Below are 24,794 nucleotides of genomic sequence, written 5' to 3' on the forward strand. Positions count from 1 at the left end.
TGAGAGTGAGAGACAGAGCATGTGCAAGCAGGGGAAGGGCAGAGGGAGAGGGAGAGAGAGAATCCCAAGCAGGCTCTACACTCAGCACAGAGACCAAAGCGGGGCTCAACCCCATGACCCTGGGATCATGACCTGAGCCAAAATCAAGAGTCAGACGCTCATCCTACTGAGCCACCCAGGCAACCCTACCAGTCAGTCTTTTGATATCCTGAGGAAAAGTCTAGAAGTATACTGTGTAGAGCCTGGGTGTTAAGCCTACGCTGCTGAAGGCAGAGTAGAAGAACAGATAGAAAAAGGTCTTTGATTTCACTTGAGCCTCTGGTTTAAGCCTTGCCTCATGACAGAGCAGCTGCTCTGGTATTTTCCATCATGCAAGGGAATCTTTTTTTTTTTTTCCTCTCAAGTTACAGTTGGGTTTTCTGTCATTCATAACATGGCGTCCTCACACACAGTTTACTCCTTCCTGTCTAAACCCCATGTCTTTCGTGGGACTCAAGTGCTTCTACTTTTAATGCTGAAGAGTACCTTTACTTGTAGAAAATGACGGTATGCAAACATTTTAAAAGACAGGGCTTTGTATGTAGAAATAATAGTGGCTTAATGATTAGCAATACACATGCAAAAGGGAATCATTCAGAATTTAAAACTGTAAGCAACACAAACCGTTTCCCCTTTCTGTTTATAAAGAATGCTGCTATTGACTCTACTTTTGCTAAAAACGCTGAAAAGCTTTATTCAAGCTATTGTCTCCTGGGAAGATATTTACCACTATCAATCACCTGTTTTCTTTTTTTGGAATATTTTTGACAATTAAAATTGTGTATATTTAGATGTATAATGTGATGATTTGCTATAGATAAAAATTGTGAAATGATCACCACAATCAAGTTAATTACCATGCCCATCACCTCAGATAGTTCTTTTTTGTTCTTTTTTTTTCTTCTTTTCTTCTTTGTTTAACACTTAAAGAACAAGAATAGATTCAGAAGGTTCAGGCCTTGCCAGACCCTGTTGGTGCTGAAGGAAAGAATGGTTTCCAAATTCCTTTGTGTGTTTTGCATTGTGGACGGAAGCTACTTCCTTGAGGGAAAATTCTTTAAGTATTCTGGAAAGCACAGTCATCCCAAACCTCAGTAGAAAAGAGTCAAACTATCCAGTGGAACAAGGATTAGGTGCTTAAATTCAGGGAGTTCCTAAAATGAAAATGTTTCACAGATCAGGTTTAGTTATATGGAGAGACTGAACTGGAGATAATTCTGCATAGGGATGAGATTCCAAAGGTTGGTCTTCATGAGGCACTTATCAAGGACCTGCAAAGGGACTCGGTGGTGAGGGAAGCTCAGTTCTTTCCCATCTGTCGTCCCTGGCCTGGAGGAAGGATGTCTTTCACATTCAGAACTCTCATCTAGCATAACGTATAGCGGGGCATAGGGGCACAATGTGTGCGGAAGGTTTGCAGGAAAGAGCGAGCCCATCAGAGAAGTTTCCTGACTAGGTGGCTCTGAGGAGCAGGGAGGATTTCAGCCTGTGGAGATCGAAGTCGCTTTCTGAGCTAGAGAGAAGAGCATGAGGAAAGACACAGAGAAGCCGAAGTACAGTCATTCAGGGGCCATTAGTAGTCCAGTTGGGATGGGACATAGCCATAGAATCACCTTCTCTGACACAGCTCTACTGGGGAAAGGCGTAACTCACCATGAAGGCCAACTCGGAGGCCCTCAGATGAGCTGGGTGATTGACTCCCTACCAACACTCCCAAGAGGCCGTGTACTCCTAAACAAGGGCAGGGTCTAGAGGAGAAGGTCTCTAGACCTGGGTTTGATTTCTAACTCTGCCACTTAATACCTGTGTCACCTTAGGCAGTCACTCTCAGGCTCAGAACCCAAGTGCAAAAAGAGGAGAATAATACGTTTCCTGTGTACCTCGCAGGATTGGCATGAACATGAGGAAAAACAATAGACACAGAGTAACACTGAAATACTTTATGGTAGTCAGGTATCTTGCCATGTGTGCAAAGCACCCCAGGAAATGTTATTAACCTTTCATTGCTACTACATAGCAGATCCTTGAGGCCAGGGACCATGTCTTCTTCAGGAACATAGTATATAATTTTTTTAAAGGACTTGATGAATGAATGAGTAAATGAATGAATAATGTTCAGAGCCCTCCAACTAGGTAGTAAAATTAATCTCCTAACTACACTGAGAAACTGTAGACTGTTCTTTCACTTTTGGTTGTCTGGCCCAGTGGAGGTTCTAAGTTAGTTGTGATCAAACGGTGTCATAGTAGAGAAGGAAGCCTGTAAAGGTGGAGTCATTGACGTTATCTGCATAGAGCCCATTAGAGTCCCCATCCCCATACACCTGGAGCCAGACTTCATCGCCCATCTCCAGATGGAGGAGCACAGAGCCAGAGGCCTGGTCCACATTCTTCTCCTGGTACTGGTCGTAGGTGAAGAGCATCGCCTTGTCTCTCTTGTAGAGACTGACCTTGACGTCCTTCAAGTAGACTGTGATGTGGTAGGAGAAGTAGTATAGCCCGGGAATGTTGCAGTGGAATTTTCCAGTGGTAACATCATAGTGGTTTTGCTGATTGTAGAAGATTTTGGTAAAGCGAATGGGAACATTGGGGACTGTGACCCGGCTCTCCAATCCCACACTGAACGCTGAGCGGTATACGTAGGCACTTTCTCCAGGTTCTCCTTTCCTGCCTGGGATTCCTGGAAAACCTCGGGGACCTTCAATTCCAGTTACTCCGGTTTCACCAGTGTCACCCTTAGGACCAACAAGACCTAGAGAACGAGAAGACTTCAGTGACCACAGAAACAGAACTCCTGCCTAGGTTAGTTCTAACCTAAAACACCGTCCTTATCTCCCTTACCCACAACTTGCCTGACTTGCAGAGCAGGGAAACAATGGGGGCTCCCAAAGAGGTGAGTTATACCTTCTCCTTCTACATCCCACAGCAGGCTCCCGTTAATTCATCTCCAACCTCATTCCCTGTAAGTCTCCATCATAGACCCTCCACCTGCCAGCCCTTCACATGTTGGCTCAACCAACCATACTTCTATCCCCTCTGTCTGGAATGCCCTCTCTCTATTCTGTCTACCCATCCTTTAAGGCCTGGCTCCAGTCCCACCTCCTTCTTAAAGCCTTCATTGTTAATAATCCAGATCTGCATTGAGAGCATTTTGTCTCGGTTCCGTACTTCGGGCATTAGTCCACATTCAACTTGGCATATTTGGAATAGGCTTTCTCGTAGTAATCCTTAACAGCTTTGTGCATTAGACTTATGTCCTTAATCAGACCAAGAGTTCCGCAGGAGCAGGACCGTGAGCTGTAAGAGTGTGCATTATGTGTGAATGCCCCTGGGTGGAATGGGAAGTTAGCGGAAATGAAGGGTAACATGAATGTGAACAGATTGGGCATAGTGATGGATGAGGTGGGGATGGGAAAAGGTACAGAGAACATGATGTGGCTAGAGCAGAGTTGAGCGTACTAGTTTTACAGGTACCACCTATTCTCAGAGGCGAACCCAAATCCATTTTGGGTTGCTCGTGGGTCACAGAAAACAAATTCACTTCCTCCCTGTGTCTAGGCCTTAGTCAATAGCTAATGCCTCTTCCACCCCACAGAAGTCTATGACAATGGAAGCCGAAAACCTTGCTCTTACCTGGATCTCCTTTCTCACCCTTTTCACCCGAGGTGCCATCTCTACCATCCCGGCCTGGGGTCCCATTGTGGCCGGGATGCCCTGGAATGCCTGCCATCCAACCTGTGCAGGCCCCTTTTGGCAGGGGAACCACGACTCCAGGCCCTTCTGTCTCGGAGTTCTGGCCGCGAATGGGCAGGACCAGTACCAATAGAACAGCTCGTAGCAACAGCATCCTGAGCCCTGGAACCCAGATCCGCACCGTCAGCCCTGCGAGCAGACCCCACACAGCACACCCCATCAGGACCTATGCAGGACCAGGGCCATCTCAGCAGCACCCACTTCTGAGATCTGCTCTCTGAACACTCACCTCTTACGGAAGACTGTTCTAGCAATTTCCACCCACCTTGATCTCTTTTTGCCCTGAAATTTGTAATACTTAGCATTATTCTTTGTGTATGATCTCCTTTCCTCAACAGATCGTGAGTTCAGTGAGGGCAGGACAACACTTTTCCAATTATCTCATGTCTGAGCACAGGACCAGCCTCCTTAGATCAAATTCCAAGAGTCCATTTGTCAAGAATCTATCCCTTAAGTTTTCCAAGGATGATGGCTCAGATCCTCTCCTTCAACTCTAACCAATCTCTCTCTCTCTCTCTCTCTCTCTCTGCCTCCTTTTATCTTCTCTACTTCCCTCTCCTTCATTTTTATGTCTGTTCTTCCTTCTTTCTCTTTCATTCTTTCTTCCTCTCCCCATTTCCTAGATCACATGATAGACCATTTAGGTTATTGCACACACACACACGCATACATACACATGAGTGCACACACGTATACACACATTCGCACAAGACACACACACACAGCCTTTCCCTGAGTCAGACAACCAGAGACACACTGTCTCATGAGGATATGCACTGACTCTGCCTGGGTCACACTTAGCAGCACTTCCTTACCTCCCTGATCCCTATGCAGCTTTCAGGACACGGTAGGGATGTCTTCTTTTTCAGGAAATCCTCCCTCCCCAATCTGGGTTGTTTGTTCCTCCTTTGCACACCCCCAGTGCCCTCACTTACCTCTAACATTGCATTTCCTGCACTACACTGTAATTGCTGATTTGCTCATTCATTTCTCCCATTAAACCACAGGTACCAGGGATGAAAACTGACATACTAAAGCACAGAGTAGGGACTAAAGAAATACTTTCTGAGGAAGAAAAGAAAGGGCAAGAGAGCCAGAGAGGGGAGGGAAGGAGGTAGGAAGAGGGAAAGAAGGATGGAGAGGGGAGTGGATTTTAAATGTGTCTTCTGGGAGCCCTAGCAAAAAGTTCAAGTGGTACAGGTGGCCAGGGACACCTTCCCAGAACCGTTCCTTCATATCCCCCTCCTAGAAGATGATACTCGTCCCCTCCCAGTTTCTGCCTCTGATATCAGGGTGATCTTTATCCCCTGCCTCTGATAGCCAGCTTCTTGGTCTTTTCAACCTTCTCTCACCAAGGAGTCGAGAGAAAGCACCACAGAAAGGAAAAAGGATCCTGGATCACTGTCATTACTAAAACCCTCTGTGGAGTGTGAAAGGTGCCTAATCCCAAGAACATGCTTCTAAGTTAAACACAGCCTGTGTGTATTTTTCTACTCCGAGCACTCACTATTTTTCATCAATATGCTTATCTCTCAAGGGTTATGCAAAGTCTCCAGAATTGGGTTTGGTTTCAGGAAACAGTTCCTCCATGAGGGATGCAAGAAAGACCCAGATTGGCAATTTTACCCCCAAAGATGTGCATGGCGCCTAGAATCCCATTTCTATGTCCCATCACCTGGGGTCTATAGTGCCCTCTCAATGTGATACAACCAACCCATCATTCATTCATATATATTCATTTTTCAGAGAGAGAGAGAGAGAGAGAGAGAGAGATGGATGTAGGTGTAGATATAGACACACACATGTATTCACTAAAACTAATAACATAAACATCTTGGAAACCACAGAAAACAAAAGGATTCCCAGTCCCAAGACTTTCTCTGTTAATTTTTAAACATAATGAAAAAGGTACTTTGCGCAGAAATTCATTCCCAATTTTTGCCTTGTCATTTTCTAGTTCACATAATCATCATTTTAACGGTGTATGTGCTCCTTCCTCAAGTGGATATAGCCAACTATACGGAACAATTTCTATTGTGTTCAACTTTTAGCTTACTTCCATTTTAAAGTATTATTTTAAAATCCATAACTAATATCCTTGGTCATGGAGCTTATCCGCATCTCATATTCTGTCATGACATATTCTCAGAAGTAATATTAGCAGACCAAAAGGTATGAACATTTTTAAGGCTCTTGATGGATATTTCCAAATTGCAGTTTGTTATACTGTTACTAGGTCGTGTGTTAGTGTGTGTATAAGAGAGCCTATTAACTACTCTCACCAGCAAAATTTTTAAAAACCTATTTTTGTTGTTGTTAGTTTAGGGAACAAAAGAAATGGTACCTGGCTACTTCGATCATTAGTGAGTTGTACATTTTATCAAAGTCCTGTTTTCTAACTTAATTTCCTATCCCAATTTAATTTCCTCATTCATTATACAATCTGTTAGTGGTTTTGTCACTTAATTTACTAGGGACACAATGTGCTTTTTAAAAAAATTTGTTTAATGTTTATGTGTTTTTGAGAGAGAGAGAGACAGAGAGTGAGCAGGGGAGGGGCAGACAGAGAGGGAGACACAGAATCTGAAGCAGGCTCCAGGCTCCGAGCTGTCAGCGCAGAGCCCGACGCGGGGCTCGAACTCACAAACCGCAAGATCATGACCTGAGTCAAAGTCGGACACACAACCGACTGAGTCACCCAGGTGCCCCATGTGCTTTTGAATCAATTTGTGTGAGCTCTTTACGCCAACACTTTATCATATATGCCATGACTATTTTCTTAAGTGATTATTCTGTAGATTATTCTTCTGTTTATCCTGATTTTTAAGTGGCAGAAGTCTTAGTTTTTAGAGTCAACTCTGCTGATATTTTTCTTTGCCTCTAAGTTTTAAACAGTTCTCAGCCATTCTATGTTTTGGTAAATATTCTATTTTTTTTATCCTCTGATGTTTGATATATTTTAAATTTCACTCTTTAATTCATCTTCGATATTTTTGTTTTGGTGTAAGCTGTGATCTAAAATACTCAAATGATTTCTCCCTATTTGAAGACTGGCTGTTTAAAGACACTTCCAGTTCATCTTTTCCCTCTCTATTGAGCTGATAGATCATTTAGCAAAGAACAAATATGATCTTATAAATAACGTGAGAATTGAGAATGAGGTTGACTGATAGAAGGAGGGGTAGAAGCTGAAGAAACATGGCAGCTGAGACAGAAAGGACTGGACAGACTCTGTCCCCTCCGCAGTGGTGGTGAATCTCTAGCCAAGGCTCACTCTTTCCAACTGCATGTATCGTTGTCGCCCTCTACTGATTTCAAGGGCTCAGGAGGGTGTAGTCCATAGCTCCTGGAAATAAAATGAGACACAGCATGGGCTTGGCTTGCCCCACAATAAGAAGAAAGAGGTGAGTGAGATTAGAAGCCAAGGAGGAGAGGCCGGCCAAGCCCCTTCGTGTTTAGGAAGAATGCTTGTTGTGAGGCTTTGAAAACTTCATATGCATTTGAAATTTCTCACTATTTGTCACCTTCATTCTTTCTCCTTCTGGGCTTAGCATTGCAAGTCCCAAGAAGACCTCTGAGAGGTTCTGTGCTTGGTTTCTCCAGAAATGAGGAGGGCAGAATCTATGAGGCTGTGTCCTTTTCCACAGGGAGATGGGAAGAGAGAATCCAGAATGCAAGAACTGGTGGGGCAGCTATGGAAAGACCCAAAGATAAAAGGAGATTGGGGGCTGTCTCCAAACTGTTGGGGGGAGTGTGATGTAAGAAGGTCTCTGGGTTCTCTGGTTCCTCCTCCTCTTTGAAAAATCAAGATTCTATTCTCCCAGCCTTAGAGAAGGCTTTCAGCCCTCAACACTTTGGCGTTATGGACAGATTTTTCCACTAACAGGGACAATCAGTCTGGATTCCATGACAGTGGCATGGGGTGGAGGAGGTACTGAAAAAAGGGGTGGAGTGGGGCACCTGGGTGGCTCAGTTGGTTGGGCCTCCGACTTCAACTCAGGTCATGATCTCGCGGTTTGTGAGTTCGAGCCCCGCGTCGGGCTCTGTGCTGACAGCTCAGAGCCTGGAGCCTGCTTTGGATTCTGCGTCTCTTCCTCTCTCTGCCACTCCCATGCTCATGCTCTGTCTCTCAATAATAAATAAACATTAAAAAAATTTAAAAAGGGGGGTTAGGGTGAAGATGGGTACACGATTCTAGGAATTTTGTCATTCTAAGAACAGATTCTGGTTGCAGAAGAAAGTTGTCTTCTAACCTAGTTCTGAGTGGAAAAAGCGGCAATTGATAACAATTGAAGGCCAGTGCAGAAGTGTCTCTTAAAAAAGTGTATTCCAAAATTATCTGTGTTCTTTGCTTAGATATGGCAATTGTTACACTTTGGTTTTGAGAGATTTCTATTTCTACAGCGGAGAACACTATTAAACGAAACTGTAATCTAAGACTCAATGGTGCCTGCAGAGACAACTCTTATATGGATCATGAAGCTAACTCCCAAGCTACACTTATAATTCTGTTTCTGTAGAACTCCATTTGTAAAGTTCTTGCCTAAAATGTCTCATGTAATCTTCACAACCATTTTGAGAGATGGTGTGAAAGAGAAGGACATCACATGCTCTATGATCTTCGTGCTCGGGTGGGAATAATTTGTTCTTACCTATAATGTGTTTCAGTCATGTATTTGTTGGAGGATTAAGAGGCGTAATCCATATAACGTACTTAGAACAGGGCATGGCACATGTCAGTGTTTAATAAATGTTAGCTATGACTGTACCCATTTTAGAGATGAGGGAAGCGGATTTAGGAAAGTTAAGTGACTCATCCAAGAGCCTAGAGCTCTTAAACGAGGAGGAGCTGGAAATCAAATTCTGGTCTTCCAAAGCCCAAAAATAGAGTCTTAGGCATAGTTCACAGGAGGGAAAAAAAACGCATCAGGATTACACATCTGCCTTTTCATATTCCACTCCATGGGATGGGGGACATACGAAAAAATAGAATGAAAAGCCCTCCAGGTTATGATGCAAGTGCCCTGGCTTCTCGTCTAGGCTCCACCGTTAACTCGCTGGGTGACTTACTTATCTCCACCCCACCCCCAAATCTCATGTTCTTTGCCTCCAAATTATTAATGATATTATTAATGATTATTAATGATATTAATCCTTATGCAACCTATTTCACAATCTTATTGTGAGAGCCAGTTGATTAAAAGTCTGAAGCATTTTATAAACTTCCACACATATAAGTCAAGAGAAGGGAAACTAACAAATATTTATGGGCCACCTGTATTGGACCACTGTACATCCACCTGCCCTTTAATCTTATTTCAGCCCTACTACTCCAGGAAGTAGGACTCAGTTCCCACATGACAAATCCCAGGACCAGAGAGGATTAATAACTTCTGCCCATGCATAACAAGGAAGAGTGTGGAGGTGCACTTTAAAATCCAAAGGCCGAGTTCTTTCTACTGCACTGGCTCTCATGGTACACCGTGCATAGACATGGATCCATTCATTCTTAGAATTATATGAAACCATAAGAGACTCTTAAAAACTGAGAATAGGGGCGACTGGGTGGCTCAGTCGGTTAAGCGTCTGACTTCAGCTCAGGTCACGATCTCGCGGTCTGTGGGTTCGAGCCCCGCATCCGGCTCTGGGCTGATGGCTCAGAGCCTGGAGCCTGCTTCCGATTCTGTGTCTCCCTCTCTCTCTCTGCCCCTCCCCCGTTCATGCTCTGTCTCTCCCTGTCTCAAAAATAAATAAACGTTAAAAAAATTAATTAAAAAAAACTGAGAATAAACTGAGGGTTGATGGGGGGTGGGAGGGAGGGGAAGGTGGGTGATGGACATTGAGGAGGGGACCTGTTGGGATGAGCACTGGGTGTTGTATGGAAACCAATTTGACAATAAATTTAATATCAAAAAATAATAATAATAAAATTAAATTAAAAAAAAAAGAATTATATGAGGGATGGCCATGATGTTCTCTGGATCCTAAAGGGCCATATTATGATCTCTCATTTTCAATGCTAAAAGTTATAAGAAATTCCAGGACACCTGGGTGACTCAGTCAGTTAAGCGTCTGATTTCAACTCAGGTCATGATCTCACGATCTGTGAGTTCGAGCCTTGCATCGAGCTCTGCGCTGACAGCTCAGAGCCTGGAGCCTGCTTCGGATTCGGATTCTCCCTCTCTCTCTCTGCCTCTCCCCTGCTCACACTCGGTCTCTCTCACTCTTAAAGGTGAATACATGCTAAAAAAAATTGTTTAATATATAAGAAATTCCACTTTGACCTGCTGGAATTTCAGTAACAACAGCAGAATCCTACAAAATACAGGACAGAGTCTCCTTTAGGGCTGGCAGGAAACAGAGCAGTATGGCGGGGGGGGGGGGGGGGGGGGGGGGAAGGTCAGCAAATCTGTGCCAACCCTTGCAGCAGGAAAGGGCATTAAAGCACAGATCACTCAGTCCCTGAGAGCCGAATGAACCCCAGAAATCATCTCACCCCTGCCCTGCTTCTACAAACAGGAGGTTAAGGAGAAGGCACTTATTAGATCCTCATAGAGGCCAGCTCCCACACTAGCAGCTTTCACGCACTATTTTATTTATTACTTATTTTAATTTTTACAAGAACTCCATGAAGTAAGGAAAATAATCCCAACTTTAGAGATGGGGAAATTGAGACATTAAGGACATGACCCCCTGAGAGATTCCTGTTCTGACTTCCAAACCGGTAAGCTTCCCATCACATTACACTGCCTCTAAAAAGCCTCTCAGACTCAGCTTCAGAATCTACTGAACGCGATCAGGTAAGAGGAGGGACGTGAGAACACTTTGAAATTGGTCAAGGATACTTTGGAGTAGAAATTACATAAGGCACTTTCAAACTTGATGTCTTGTAACCTTCCCCACGGCCCTGCTCTTGATTCTACTATAGAGAAGAATCTGAGACTTGAAGAGACCAAGATGTTGGCTTAAGATCACGCAATTCTTAGTATCCAGGGCGGGGTGGCTGGGGAGGAAAAAAAATCATACGACTCTTGTGGGTTATATGCATTCGCCATTTTTAAAGGTTAAAGTGGTAGAATATTGGGAGTACCATTTCACGTGGTACAACCTAATGATGAATGACAGAATCAGGAATCAACTCAGTTTGGTCTAGCTCCCAGGAGGATTACCTGAAAGCTTTCTTTCTTTTTTCTTTTTTTTTTTTTCTTTTATTTGAGAGAGAGTATGAGCAGGAGAGAGAGAGAATCTTATACTTTAAAATTTTTTTTTATTTATTTCTAAGAGATAGAGAGAAGGGGAGGGCCAGAGAGGGGGACAGAGAATATGAAGCGAGTTCTGTGCTGACAGGAGACAGCTCAATGAGGAGCCTGAATTCACAAACGATGAGACCATGACCTGAGCCAAAGTCAGATGCTTAGCTGACTGAGCCACCAAGGCACCCCTTACCTGAAAGCTTTCACTCAACCCTAGGAGAGCTGTCAGCATTCCTATGCCCAACACACACACACACACACACACACACACACGCGCGCGCGCGCGCGCGCACACACACACACACACGCACACACATATTCTCAAGAACTAGTAAAGCCGAAAATCCCTCCAATGCATTTTTAGAATCAGTCGTTCTCCACATGAAAAAAATCCTGACTGAAAATTTCTGCTCTCCAAAGCTTCTACCTTCTGACTTCAGCCAAGTCGGGCCACTAATCTCTTGGCTTGACAAGGAGTAGGTAGAAAGTCTGTCCCTGCAGCCACCTTAGAAAGGACAAGAAGCAAGTCCTGTGTCTCTACAACTCCTCAAGAGTTAAGGGAGGAAGGCAACGAGGACTGCCAATTGAGCTGCAGGGCTCCATTTCTATTTCTCTGCTTCAAGAGCAAAGCCGACACCTTCATGCTCCTTTGGGCATGTTCTACCAGCATAAAGGGCTCCCCTGCTCCACTACCTTGTCTGGAGGAGCTGGCCTTACCCCTAATGGAGGGAGTCACCAGGAGTGAGGTGGCTGAATTCCCTGTGAGGACTGGTCTGAAAACCAGAACCTCTCCAGACCAGGGATCCACATCCACTGACACAAGAGGGATGGCCTGATCTCTAAAATCCTTCCTGCTCTGACGTCTGCCTCCTACACTGAAAACAACCAGATGCCTCAGGCACAGCACTTGCTGGGGCGAGCAGGATTGGGCGTAGCAAAGGCCAGGCAGACCCATTGGTTTTGGCCAGAAAATGTCTTCTAAAAATAAGATTTTCCTAAGTTTTCAGTATATGCCAAGCTTGCATTACTTCATTTGAATGTCTCAATCGTCCTGTGAGATATCCCCACATCCCCATATTTACAGATTCCCTCAAATCCAGACAATGATTATGTCTCACTCATCTTTGCAAGTCTACCCAATGTCTGGCCTATAGAACTTTCTCAATCAATATTTGCTGAGAAGGGTCAAGTAGCAGAGCTGGGTTCCAGATTCAACCTGAGGTCAGAGCTCAGGCTATCCCCGAGCTGCCTACTTTCCTTGCCTACCTGGTCAAGCTGAGGAGTGCTTTATTTCCTTCTCTTCTTCTTTAATTGAACTCTATCACCGGACCATCCCTCCTTCCTCACGGATCCCAACCTTTTCTCTGGGTAGGCATTGTGCCACAGAGTGAATTGGGCAAAATTCAAGATTTTCACCAGAGGAACAGCTCCTTTACTCTTGGAGCTGTGGGAGAATCAAGAAAGAAGCCCAAGGTCTGTCTGCCTCCACCAGTGCTGCCCTCACCAGAGTTTTGCCTGTACAAGAGAGCCTGGGCATACCCCAGCCAGAGGCTCCATTGCAAGGCAGCCATCCCCACCCCGGGCCTGGAACTGTGATCAACTTGATCTTACCCTCAGGTGTAGAATCAGACCCACAGACTGCAGTCAGGATGGAAGTGAGGAGATGGTCCAGCCTCGGCAGCCTGGTACTCATGGGGGCAGGCAGTCCCCACCCCACAGTTGTCTCTTCCCATTGGCTAACCCCGTGAGGGCCAGAGGCCAGAGGGAGGGCACCTTGCCCCTGGCAGCTGCCTCAGGTCTCCACTCTGGGGAACCTGCTGCAACCCCCCTTGGGCTTGGGAAGCCAAGTGGATCCACAGTCACAACATTCACATTGTCAGGTCTTGGCTCCTTTTTTTTTTTTTTTTTTTTTTTTTTTTTTGGCTTCCTACAATAGCAGTAGAAGATGGGACAAGGGTCAAGACCAGAGAAAGGAAAGCAAGCTGCAAGCTATCTCTCCATCTGTGGGAGAAACTTCCTCCTGTAAAATGAATTGCCCAGTGGTCCAGGGGACCTCCCTCTCCCCATAGCTTTGCCCTAATAAGTCAGGGACCCCGATTACCACCACCACACTCCTGCTCACTGTGCGTGATGAAGTGTGACATTTTGTTGTTCAGACACACCACTTCAGAAGGGAGAATGCTGCAATAAAGTGAGACATGGAACATATCCTCCACTCTCTGGCCTGGACCTCAGATGTGGGGAAGACTTTGTGTGTTCATTCTGAGAACTGAGGTAAAGGGAAGTTTCTGAAGCGGTGGGTGACAGGGCCAGATTAAGATCTTTAGAGACCCTGCATTCCAAAAGATTATGGAGCCCCCAACCCTGTTCAAATTCAACACAACAGACAACTTACATAAGACCTAATATTAGAATGTCTTTCAAGATTTTCTGGTTCCAAAATTCCAGATAACGTTTTGAAAACTAACTTTTTATGGGTATGTGAGTCCTCATTTTGCCAGTGCCTTAGGCATATTGCTTAATCTACCTATTGGTGAACCCCGCTCTGGGATGGGATTGGCCTGGAAGACCAGAGGTTGCCACCTACATAGGTGTTGCTAGAAGGCTTAGGTTTGAAATGGCAACATTCATCACGTTAGACTCTTTCTTGGCAAACCCATGTTTTGTTTTTGAAATGCAGGATCAGAGCTGGCCCCTGCAAGCCATGAATTCTCAGGCATTAAATCACAACCCCAGCTAGGACTCAGGATCCCAGCAGCAACTTCTACAAGACATTCCGAAACAGAATGTTCTCAGGCAGAGGTAGGCAAGTGTCTGCCTGTCCCCAAACACCACCTCTGCTGGCCACACAGAGCCTAAAAGTCCACAGCAAAGTGAAGTAAAAGTCTGACCTAAGGCCTCCTGCTAATATGCAAATTTTCTAGAGAAGTCACATGATGAGGCACCTGGGTGGTTAAGCATCTGACTCGATTCTGACTCAGGTCATGATCTCACAGTCATGGGGTCAAGCCCCACGTCGGGTTCCTTGTTGTCAGCACAGAGCCTGCTTGAGATTCTCTCTCTCCCTCTCTCTCTCTCTCTCTCTCTCTCTCTCTCTCTCTCTCTCTCCCCCTGCCCAGCTCATGCATGCAAGCACATGCGCTCTCTTTCTGTCTCTCTCAAGATAAATAAACATTTTTTAAAAAAAAGTCACATTAGGCCATTGAGATTGGAGTCATGAGTCCCTTTCCAAGGGCCCACTGGCTTAGCTAAGGGGCCAGGGAAAACAAGGTTTAATATAGTTTGCCAGGTAGGTTGGACCAAAGAGAAAACAGAAACGGTAGCTACTCTCAATTACATCACTTTTGGTTTGTGTTACTATCTGTCTCTCCTCACTACAGGAGGAACCTCATGAGAACAGGAGCTTTGCCTTTTCAGTGTGGTCTCCCCTGGCCCCTAGAATATGATCTGGTACAAGGTAGGCAATAAAAAATGTTGAATAAATGAATAGGGAAGTGATCATATTTAATCTTCCCGGGAGATAGCTACGGCTGTCTCATATTTTACAAATAAAGCATCTGGAGTTCTTCGAGATAAAGTGACTTGGCCAAGGCACAGATCTAAGATTTGAGCCAGATCAGTCTGACTACAAAACTCGTATGCTTTCTAATACCTCATGTCCCTCATTTTTCCTGATGGACTATGAAACCCTAAGATTTACTCTTGTACTTTAGTGTAGCTTTCGGGTTGCCCCCGCCCCCCCCCCCCAAAAAAAACCATTTTTCTCCTGGCTTTCTGGAAATGCAGCTGTTTACAGCAGGCTTTAACTGTTGCACAAGGTGGAATGACTTTAGCCCCAAAAGCACAGCAGGACTGCACTGGGTCTGGCTGTCAGCCAGTGACATTGTGAAAGCCTGTCATTTTGAGGCCTCAGAGAAATCTGCCATCCACTACAAAGGTCACCATGTGGAAAGAGGCAATTCTGTGGCATAGGGGCTCAGAGACTGTAACTGAAGAGCATTCAGCCAGGAGTGCCTTGAGGCTAGTCTTCTTTCCCAGGACGGAACTGTCACACCCTAGAGGAAATGATCACATTAATGTGATCATTTCACTCTAGGTAGTGATGATGGCTACAGTTCAATCCCCTGTCAGCTTGTGAATTGGCAATATTAAAACAGCAGGCTGCATGACTAAGTTTCCTGTAAGTATGGCTAAATATTGCCATATATTTTTCGCTTAATTGTGATCTCAAAAAATAATCTTAATCGACATAATTAAGCATAATTACTATGTTTTGAAAAATAATCCAGAACACTGGAGCAAGGCAGCAGACAGCATACCCTGCAGCCTTCTGCTCCTTCCCCAAATACCTATAAGTGGCAAGAAAGGAAAAAATTCTTGGCTATAAAAGGAAAAAGTCTGGCTCTAACTGCACTTCATCCAAGTGCAACTTCAGATACTAATTTAAGCACCTATTTTCCCACTCATGCTTTGGACTAACAGTAATGCACTTCCATTGGCAAGAAGACCAGATAAGCAACCCTAGATTCATAGCTTTGAGAACCTGTGTCCTGGGGCCCCTCCTGATACCAAAGTACTGTTTGGGTCCAAGAATTTTCCACAATCATTTTGGAACTTCTGGAGAAGCAAAGGAAAGGAGAGGGTGTTGCCCAGAGATCAGGAAGCGGCCCCTGCCCCTGGGCCATAGCCTGTAAGCCTACAGTCACTGTACTCCTAGAGGCTCCCCCACTGCAGTGAAGAGCAGCTAGGGCCACTGACACCACCGGGGGCACCACCAGAAACACAAAGCTTCTCTGTTTTGCTCCTTTCAATCTTACACAGCTGTCTCTACTTCGCAGAACCTAACAGGAGCTCATCTGGCAAGGGAGTCTGGGATATGTCCTTTCAGACACCCGGCTTCAGGAGTGAAAGGGGAATATAGAAAAATAGACATAGGGCTGAGTACCAACAGACATAATCTGACATAGGCCACAACTTCAACAAATAGAAGAATTTACACCCAAGGAAACAAAGCTAATAGCCAAAAAAGGGTGGGGGGGCGGACTTAAGAATAATTGTTATATTTAGAGAGGTGACAGGAAATGGCATACAGAAAAAATAATTAGTGAATATTCGGCCATAGTAGGAGGTGAAAATAGTTTACTCTTCTTTAAATCACCAAGTTTGTGGTGTTTTTTTTTTGGCGACCCTAGGAAACTAATACAGGGAAGTAGAGCTAGGGAAAGTTTTTATGTATAATACCAAAGGCATGATCCATCAAGGAAACACTGATAACTGAGATTCCAGCAAAATTAAAACTTTTGCAGGGAGCCTGGGTGACTCAGTTGGTTAAGCATCCGATTCTTGATTTTCGCTCAGATCATGATCTTGTGTTTTGTGGGTATAAGCCCTACATCCGACTCTGTGCAGACAGTGCAGGGTCTGCTTGGGATTCTCTTTCTCTCTCCTTCTCTCAGCCCCTCCCCCACTTGCTTTCTCTCTCTCTTCTGTCTCTCAAAATAAATAAATAAACTTTAAAAAGTAAAAAAGGTAAAAAAGTGAAAGTAAAAAATAAAAATAAGTAAAATAAAAATTTTGCTCTGTGAAAGACTCTGTTCAGAGGATAAAAAAGCAAGCTACAGACTGGGAGAAAATATTTGCAAACCATAGATCTGACAAAGGATTTGTATCTAGATTGCATAAAGAACTCTTAAAATTAAAGAGAAAAAAAAATCCAGTTAGAAAATGGTCAACAGACATGAAAAGCATTTCATAAAGTAAGATATATGGATGGCAAATAAGCACATGTAAAGATGTTCAACATTATTAGCCACTAGGGAAAAGCAAACTAAAACCACCAATGAGATATCACTATGCACCAACTAGGATGACTAAAATTTTAAATGGTAAGAAATACTATAATGGAGGGTAGATATTATGCATTTGTCAAAACCCATAGAATGTATGGCACAAAGAGTGAACTCTAATATAAACTATGGACTGTGGATAATTTGTTTAAAGGTGGGGAAAATAGGAGAACCTGGGTCAAGTGTTCAACTTCGGCTCAGGTCATGATTTTGCAGTTTGTGAGTTCAAGCCCTACATGGTGCTCTGTGCATACAGCTCAGAGCCTGGATTTGGATTCTGCGTCTCCCTCTCTCTCTTCCCCTCCCCACTCATGCTCTGTCTCTGTCTGTCAAAAATAAATAAACATTAAAAAATTAAAAACAAAATTTTAAGGTGTGAAAAATAAAGATCACATTTTTTTAAAGATCGCAAAATGGTGAGAATACTAAATTTGGAAAAGGAAATGATGAAAATAGATCACTCATAATCTGCCAGTAGAAATGGAAAATGGTATAGCCACTCTGGAAAATAGTTTAGCAGTTTCTTAAAATATTAAATAGCCGTCACACTCCTGTCCATTCATCCCCCCAAAATACCTGTCCATAAAATCTTGAGTATCCCTGTGCCTGTATATCTTTGCTCATTTGTGTGAGTAAATACTTAGGATAAGTGGAATTTCAGGATCAAGATATATGCACATCTTAACTTCTGAAAGTTGTTGTAAATTGACTTACAAGAATTCCATAGCGATTTCTACTCCCAACATGGTATAAGAGTACCTGTTTCCTTATACCCTCACCGATATCAGATACTGTCAAACACGTAAATATTTGACATTCTAATAGGTTTTTTTAAAGTATCTCGTTTTAATTTGTATCTCTTTGATTCGGTGTGAGGATACATTTTTATATATTTATGGGTTATTTGTATTTCTTTTCCTGTGTGTTGTGTTCTATTCGTGTGTTTATTTCCTTTGTCCATTTTTCCTATTGAGTTCTTTTTATTAATTTTTAAACATTGTTTGTATACCAAGGAAATGAGTCCTTTGTTATATATTTTTTAAAATATATTTATCTTTTGCCTTTACAAAATAGGTTACGCAAAAATTTTTTGCTTCCTGTTTAGCTTCATTCTTTAGGTTTTGTTTTGTTTTGTTTGAGAGAGAGAGAGAGCATGAGAAGGAGAGGGGTAGAGAGAAAGGGGGAGAGAGAATCCCAAGCAGGCTCCACACCCAGTGCAGAGCCCAAGGCAAGGCTAAATCTCACGGCTGCAAGATCATGACCTGAGCTGATATCAAGAGTCGGATGCCTAACCCACTGAACCACACAGGTGCCCCTAGGAGACCATTTTATAAAACTCTCCACCACTGTACTCTAACATGAAGCCTGGCATACAGAAATGCTGATCTGGCAACGAGAAGTGTGGACCAAGAGTAGAAAACCTACATCATAGAGCATGTTTTCCTGCAGGCTGGTTGGGGGACCATGATACATATTAAAGGACCATGATGCATATTAAAGGGTCTTCATCATCAGGAACTCTAATTCTTACCCCTCCTTGAAGCTAGGAGTTACCACATGACATAAGTTACCATATTCTCATATTCACCTAGAGAATAGGAGAGAAAGTGATGTGTGCCTACTTCCAGGCTGAGTCTTAAAATGTTGCATATGTGATGCTTCAATTTCTTCTCTACTTATGCACTGCAATGCCTGTGACCCGGTTTTTTGAGGGGAGGGTTTGAGGATTGGTTTTTTTGTCACAGAACTACATGTTTCCTTTCTATTCCGAGCTTACTGAGAAGTTACTGACAAATGTAATTGTATATATTCAAAGCGTGTTGGGCGCCCGGGTGGCTCAGCCAGTTGAGCGTCCAACGTTTAATTTCGGCTCAGGTCATGATCTCACGGTTGGTGAATTCAAGCCCCGCATCGGGCTCTGCGTTGACAGTGCGGAGCCTGACTGGGATTCTCTGCCTCCCTCTTTCTCTGCTCCTCCCAATCTCTCTCTAAAAAATAAACATTTAGGGGCGCCTGGGTGGCGCAGTCGGTTAAGCATCCGACTTCAGCCAGGTCATGATCTTGCGGTCCGTGAGTTCGAGCCCCGCGTCAGGCTCTGGGCTGGTGGCTCAGAGCCTGGAGCCTGCTTCCGATTCTGTGTCTCCCTCTCTCTCTGCCCCTCCCCCGTTCATGCTCTGTCTCTCTCTGTCCCCAAAATAAAATAAAACGTTGAAAAAAAAAATTAAAAAAAAATAAACATTTAATAAATAAATAAATAATAAATACATAAATAAATCAAATTAATTAATACCTCCATTACCTGACACAGGTAACTTCTCTCTTTCTTTCTTTCTTTCTTTCTTCCTTTCTTTTTGTCTTTCTTTCCTTCTTTCTTTCTTTCCTTCCTTCTTTGGGGCATGGGGGGTTGATGAGAATGCTTAAGATCTATTCTCAGCAACTTCCAAGTATACAACACCTATTATTAACTGTAGGCCTGTGACCCAGTTTTGACCATACAGACAAAAATGATGTTGTAGGGGATGACGGGAAACTCACACAGAAGAAGCCTGGGAACCCTGAGGTACTGTGGAGCAGAACAGGCTTCCTACCTGTCCTGGACTATTCCATGAGACAGAAATTAATTCATCGTTTGCCTCACTGTATTGGTGGAGCTCTTTTGCAGCCGCTTACTAACCCACATGGCATGTGGTATTCCATAAAGACAATAGTACCGCAGTCAAATAGTTTGGGAAATGAAGGGGAATAAAAGTATGCAGGTTCCCTTCCTATAGGGAGTGTCTGAACCTGGCTACATGCTTTCTTTGCTCCTCTATTGCAACTTGAGGGAGAAAATGGCTGACGTCTTGCATTCTCTTACTGGTTCTGAAAAAACACATCTGAAAGATGCTGATTTCGATGATTTCTGTTTGCCCTAAATATTACATAACGCACAGCAAAGTGTTTAGTGTGCATTCAGAACACCACCAAATTTCACAGAATCAAGGCTGCCTTTAGTCCACCCACTTCAGTCAGAGCATGTTATTTATCTCTAGGGGACAACAGGCAATATTACAAAACCATCCAGAATAATTCTTCCAAAAGGTTCAGGAGGGTTTTTGTTTGTTTGTTTGCTTGCTTGTTTTTATCTCATTGTGCTGTATTCTTTCTCATCTAAACAAATGGAAAGGTGACACAAATGTTACCCAGAGAAGAGTCATCCTTTTTTGTGTCTTTTAAAAGGTCTTAAAAATGTACTTCAATCACAAGTCATTCAGCAACTATTTCCTGAGTGACTACTGGGTGCACACCACAGGGAATAAAATGTGATGTCCAGATTGGAAGGCCAGGCCCTCCAGAAGCATCAGCAATGATGTCCAGTGCTGAAATGGCTCCTCTGTCACCCACCTGTGATGCAGGATTTGTGGAGAGGCTCCTCACGTGAGGCCTGGGAGGTCTGGGCATTTTGACCTCTGCCAGCACCAGCGAGGGTGGCTGATTTTGTAGATACAGAAAACGATCGGGGCCCAAAGGATTAGGAGAGCTTCAGGCTGTCTCTGCAGTGGGCTCATCAATGGTCAACGTGTTTAAGAGGATCCAGGTGATGCATTTTCTGACTATTCTAATAGGATCCAGAAGATTCTTCCATCCAGCCCCAGTACTTACATGTTCTCACTGATAAACGGATATGGTGATGGGTAAGACAACTGGAGACAGCGAAGTAGAGAAGTATGCTGAGAAACATATTCAAAACTGACTAAATGAATGTGTTCTATAAAAAGTGTGAAAATACGCCATCATAGATCATGAAGGACTATACTTTCTTTTGACCTGTTAGACATGTCCAGTGCTGTTAATGCAGCAAAGGGCTCTGTGTGCTTAAAAGCTCTCTATTGATTCACAAGCTTGGGCTGGATCTGAAGCAGGTTCCCCATTTTGGGAAGGCATCCCCACAAACTTTAAAGGGGTGCTGAATGCAGTTACAGGCTACGATTGGTTCGACAAGAGCTCAGTTCCCACGGTGCTGGTCTGCAGAACTCCCCCAAGAGACCTGCTCTGCCTCCTCTGCAGCTGGCGTCACCTGCGCTTCACAGCTGGCTGGTCTCAACCCTCCTCCCTCCCCACGGATGTTTAAGAAGCCGGAATCAAAAGATAGAAGAGGGAGGCACTCACCTCCAAGAGTGAGTGGGAAGGAGTGAATGGATCATGGATAAAGCCAGGAATGAGATGAAGAATTCCAGGAATGACAAGTCAGAGGATCTTGTAAGCTGTGGTTGGAACCCTAAGATCAGGAAGAGCACTGACTCCTGATGTCGCTCCCTACTCTCTTGCAGACTGGCTGTGAGGACCAGATGAGGTCCTACCTGTCAAGCACCAGGGACTTTCTGAACCCTGTGTCCCAGTGGCCTCTGTCAATGCATTCTCTCTGCCATGCATCCCTCCTCCGTGCCTCCATGCCTATGCATGACCAGGATATCCTTCTCCTTCTCCACCTGGAGAAAACGCTTGCTCCAGGAGAACAGCTCAGATGTCAGCCCATCCCTGACTACATCAGGAAGTCAGTGGCAGGGTTCCGTGCCCCATAGTATTTGTCACACTGTGTTGTGATGATCTGTTTCCACATCTGTCTCCCTCAACTGCACTGAGAGTTTCTCACTCACCTTCACGCCTCCGTGGTCTCTTCTAATGCCAACACCTTCTTGAGGACAGGGGTGCTCAGGAAATAGGTGTTGATTGAAATGAACAAATACATACATAAATAAAGAAATGTTCTTATGGTCCATATGGAACAATGGGGGGTGGAAGACAATGCAGGGAGAAGGAAATAAGACTCCCTGTGGATTTGGAAAGATCTTTATTTTGTTGTGCAGATAAAAATCATTGTAGTCTACCAATTTGAAACATACTCTGTCTCCCAAGAAAGAGATTTTGTCATTTGGACAGGGAATGGACAAGGATAAGGTAGTCCCACAACATAGCTTAACCTTAACAGAGAGAGAGTCTGGCTCCATTTTTAATGTTTGACTACTGACAACTTTCAAACTCCACCTTTCTCTTTCCCTTTTGTTCCACATCTGAGCAAGCTGATAAAGTGTGTAAATCCCCTCCCTTGGTACCAGAGGGAACGTTCAAACCACACAAAACCCAGCCTGTGCCTGGTAACCTTTCTCTTGGCCCCACCCCACCCCAACCACAGTAAAAATCAAAGCTGTGGGACATCTGGCTGGCTCAGTCAGTTGAACATCCAACTCTTGATTTTGGCTCAGGTCATGATCCCATCATGGGATCGAGCCCCATGTCAGGCTCCACACTGAGAGTGGAGCCTGCTTGAGATTCTTTCTCTCCCTCTGCCCCTCTCCCCTGCTCACACACTGTCCAAAAATAAAGTTAAATAAGTAAATAAAACTAAAGCCACTCCCTTCTCCCTTCACTCAAGTCACTTCAGACTAGCTTGGATATTTGCCTCTGCTCTGCCCACGAAGGCTTATCATTTGAGTAACAAACCTTTTCATGTGTGGCATCAGCAGCAGCCTGGACATCAGAGCCATTTTTTTTTTTTTTTTTTTGCAGGGGGTGGGGGGAAACCTTGATCCTGCTCTCCACAGGGCAACCACAGACAGTAACTTTCCGGAAAAATTTTGAAATATACTCTGTATCTAAGAATAGAGCTATGTTGTCGTTAGGGAAGGGGCTGGGAGAATGTGGCCCCATAACACAGTATAAATCTCTGAAACAGTTTGCTGGACAATTGTGCCAAAGGACCCCTTCCTGTATGTTTTCTTAATTTCTGCCCCATTTTGGCCATGCAGTCAAAGGGCTTCTTTATGAACAAAGTGAGACATTCATTTTTGTTTTCCTGATTCTAAAGCGATTTTCTTTAGTTTTACGGGAGACACTCCTCAGGTGTTTGTTGACCCATTCCATTCCAGAAACACATCAGAGGACTGAAGATTCAGCCAGATTCATCAGGTAAAAAGTTAAAACCAAGGAGCACTAACAATTCCAAAATTAACTAAATTCAGAACTAAAACTAAGTAACTCCAGAGCTCAATGTGCTGGTTATTAGCCATGATTTCTCAGCTTTCAGCCCACCCTTCTAATCTCTGCTTTGTGGCCCCGGGGCCACTCACCTCCTTTGCCAGCTGCTCCCTATGAGGCTTGGCCAATAGGGCAGACTGATGGGAGGAGGGGAGAGGGACCCCCGTGTGCCTGACTTCCTCCCAGCCTCCCCCGCAACTGCTCTTCCCACTGAGAGCAACAGCTCGTTCCAGTAGCTGCCCTTTGCCATTTTCCCAACACTTCCACAACCAGCCTCATCACGCCTCCTCCCCCCCCCCCTTTCAGAGTTTCGCATCCAGCTGTCAACCAACTTCCCCCTCCTGGGACACCTGTCTCATGGGCCACCTCCAACCTCTCCCCTTTGCTCCCTCAGCCAGTGGGCTGGTAGCTGCTCCTTGTGGTTAACATCTCCATGATCTCATATTATCACATTTTTTTTTCTATTTTAGTTCTCTGCTAGCTGAGTAACAATTCTTTATGTTGAATTCTTTCCATTATAATCCATATGGTGTCTCCATCAGTGATTGGCCCCTGACAGAGATCTAAGACTAAGCAATTTTGTAAAGTTTATTTATTTTGAGAGAGAAGGGGAGAGAGAGAGAGAGAGAGCGAGCACATGGACACACGCAAGCAGGGGAGGGACAGAGAGAGGAGAGAATCCCAAGCAGACTCCACACTGTCAGTGCAGAACCCAAGGCCAGCTGAATCCCACAAACCCTGACATCATGACCTAAGTCTAAATCAGGAGTCAGCTGCTTACCAGACTGAACCACCCAGGAGCCCCTCCAAAACTAAGCAATATTTATTTATTTATTTATTTATTTATTTATTTATTTATACGTTTATTTATTTCTGAGACAGAGAGAGAGACAGAGCATGAGCAGGGGAGGGGCAGAGAGAGAGAGAAAGAGAGAGAGAGAGAGAGAGAGAGAGAGAGAGAGAGAGAGAGAGAATCTGAAACAGGCTCCAGGCTCTGAGCTGTCTGCACAGAGCCCGACGCAGGGCTCAAACTCAGGACCACAAGATCATGACCTGAGCCGAAGTCGGACGCCTAACCGACTGAGCCACCCAGGTGCCCCCAAGCAATTTTTAAAATAAATAAACTTTAACAAGTAAAAATAAGGAACAGAAAAGCTTTTTTATTAAAAAAGGAAAGAAAACAATTGGCAATAGATAGCTCCGAAGATAATTCAAAACTACATAAGGTGAAAATTTATGACAAAAATTTCAGGAAAAAAAAAAACCCTAAAAATTAAATAGGTCTGAAAATAATTCAAAAAAAGTAAAAACTAATTCAAAAACTAAATAAATGTAAAAATATAGAGCTAAAAACTACCAAAAAAAGTCACACTGAAAAAACTAAAAAAGCTCACAATTACAATAACTGAAAAGAGAAACTATGAAGAACTAAACACTGAGTCTAAAACTAAATATTAAGTAAATAATCCTAAAAGCTAATTCAAAAATACCTGCAGATAACTGGAAACAAGCTTCGAAAACAAACTGAAAACTACAAAATTAAATAACTGGAAAACTAGCTCAACATAAATGAAAATTACAGTAACTGCTAAAACGAAGAAGCAAATAACTCTAAAATTAATTCTAAAACTAAAAAGTCTACACGTAAATCTCTGTCTACACGTAAGTCTACATGGACCAAACCCTCCCTGAAAGTAAACGGCCTCGGCGATCAGGGACCAGCGCAGCACCAGGCACTGGCACGGACTCCAGTAGAGACCCCGCGCACACGCTGGTGCACGAAGTTGGCTCGGATTCCTGCCGGGCCCCGCGGGCGTCAGTATCGAATCCGGCGCTCGCGCAGGCGCGCGTGTAGAGCAGCCCCGAGATTCGCGGGCGTCTGCAGCGAGTC

General features: G+C 44.1%; 1 protein-coding gene across 2 annotated transcripts; it reads right to left on the minus strand.

Moving 5' to 3' along the window:
- Positions 1-1,964: 1,964 nt before the first annotated feature.
- Positions 1,965-12,768, minus strand: ADIPOQ (adiponectin, C1Q and collagen domain containing). 2 transcript variants are annotated; one of them, XM_043594638.1, is made up of 3 exons: positions 12,654-12,768; positions 3,670-3,891; positions 1,965-2,788 (listed from the first exon to the last, which is right to left on the minus strand). In XM_043594638.1, exons 1-3 carry the CDS (start codon positions 12,733-12,735, stop codon positions 2,268-2,270), a joined length of 825 nt encoding a protein of 274 aa, XP_043450573.1. In that variant the 5' UTR covers positions 12,736-12,768; the 3' UTR covers positions 1,965-2,267. The 2 variants fall into 2 exon arrangements, with proteins under 2 accessions (XP_043450573.1, XP_043450572.1); XM_043594637.1 differs by having other exon boundaries at positions 3,670-3,918; positions 12,654-12,766.
- Between the last annotated feature and the right edge of the window lie 12,026 nt (positions 12,769-24,794).

The sequence above is a fragment of the Prionailurus bengalensis genome, chromosome C2, assembly GCF_016509475.1.
Source record: "Prionailurus bengalensis isolate Pbe53 chromosome C2, Fcat_Pben_1.1_paternal_pri, whole genome shotgun sequence".
Taxonomy (NCBI): Eukaryota; Metazoa; Chordata; class Mammalia; order Carnivora; family Felidae; genus Prionailurus; species Prionailurus bengalensis.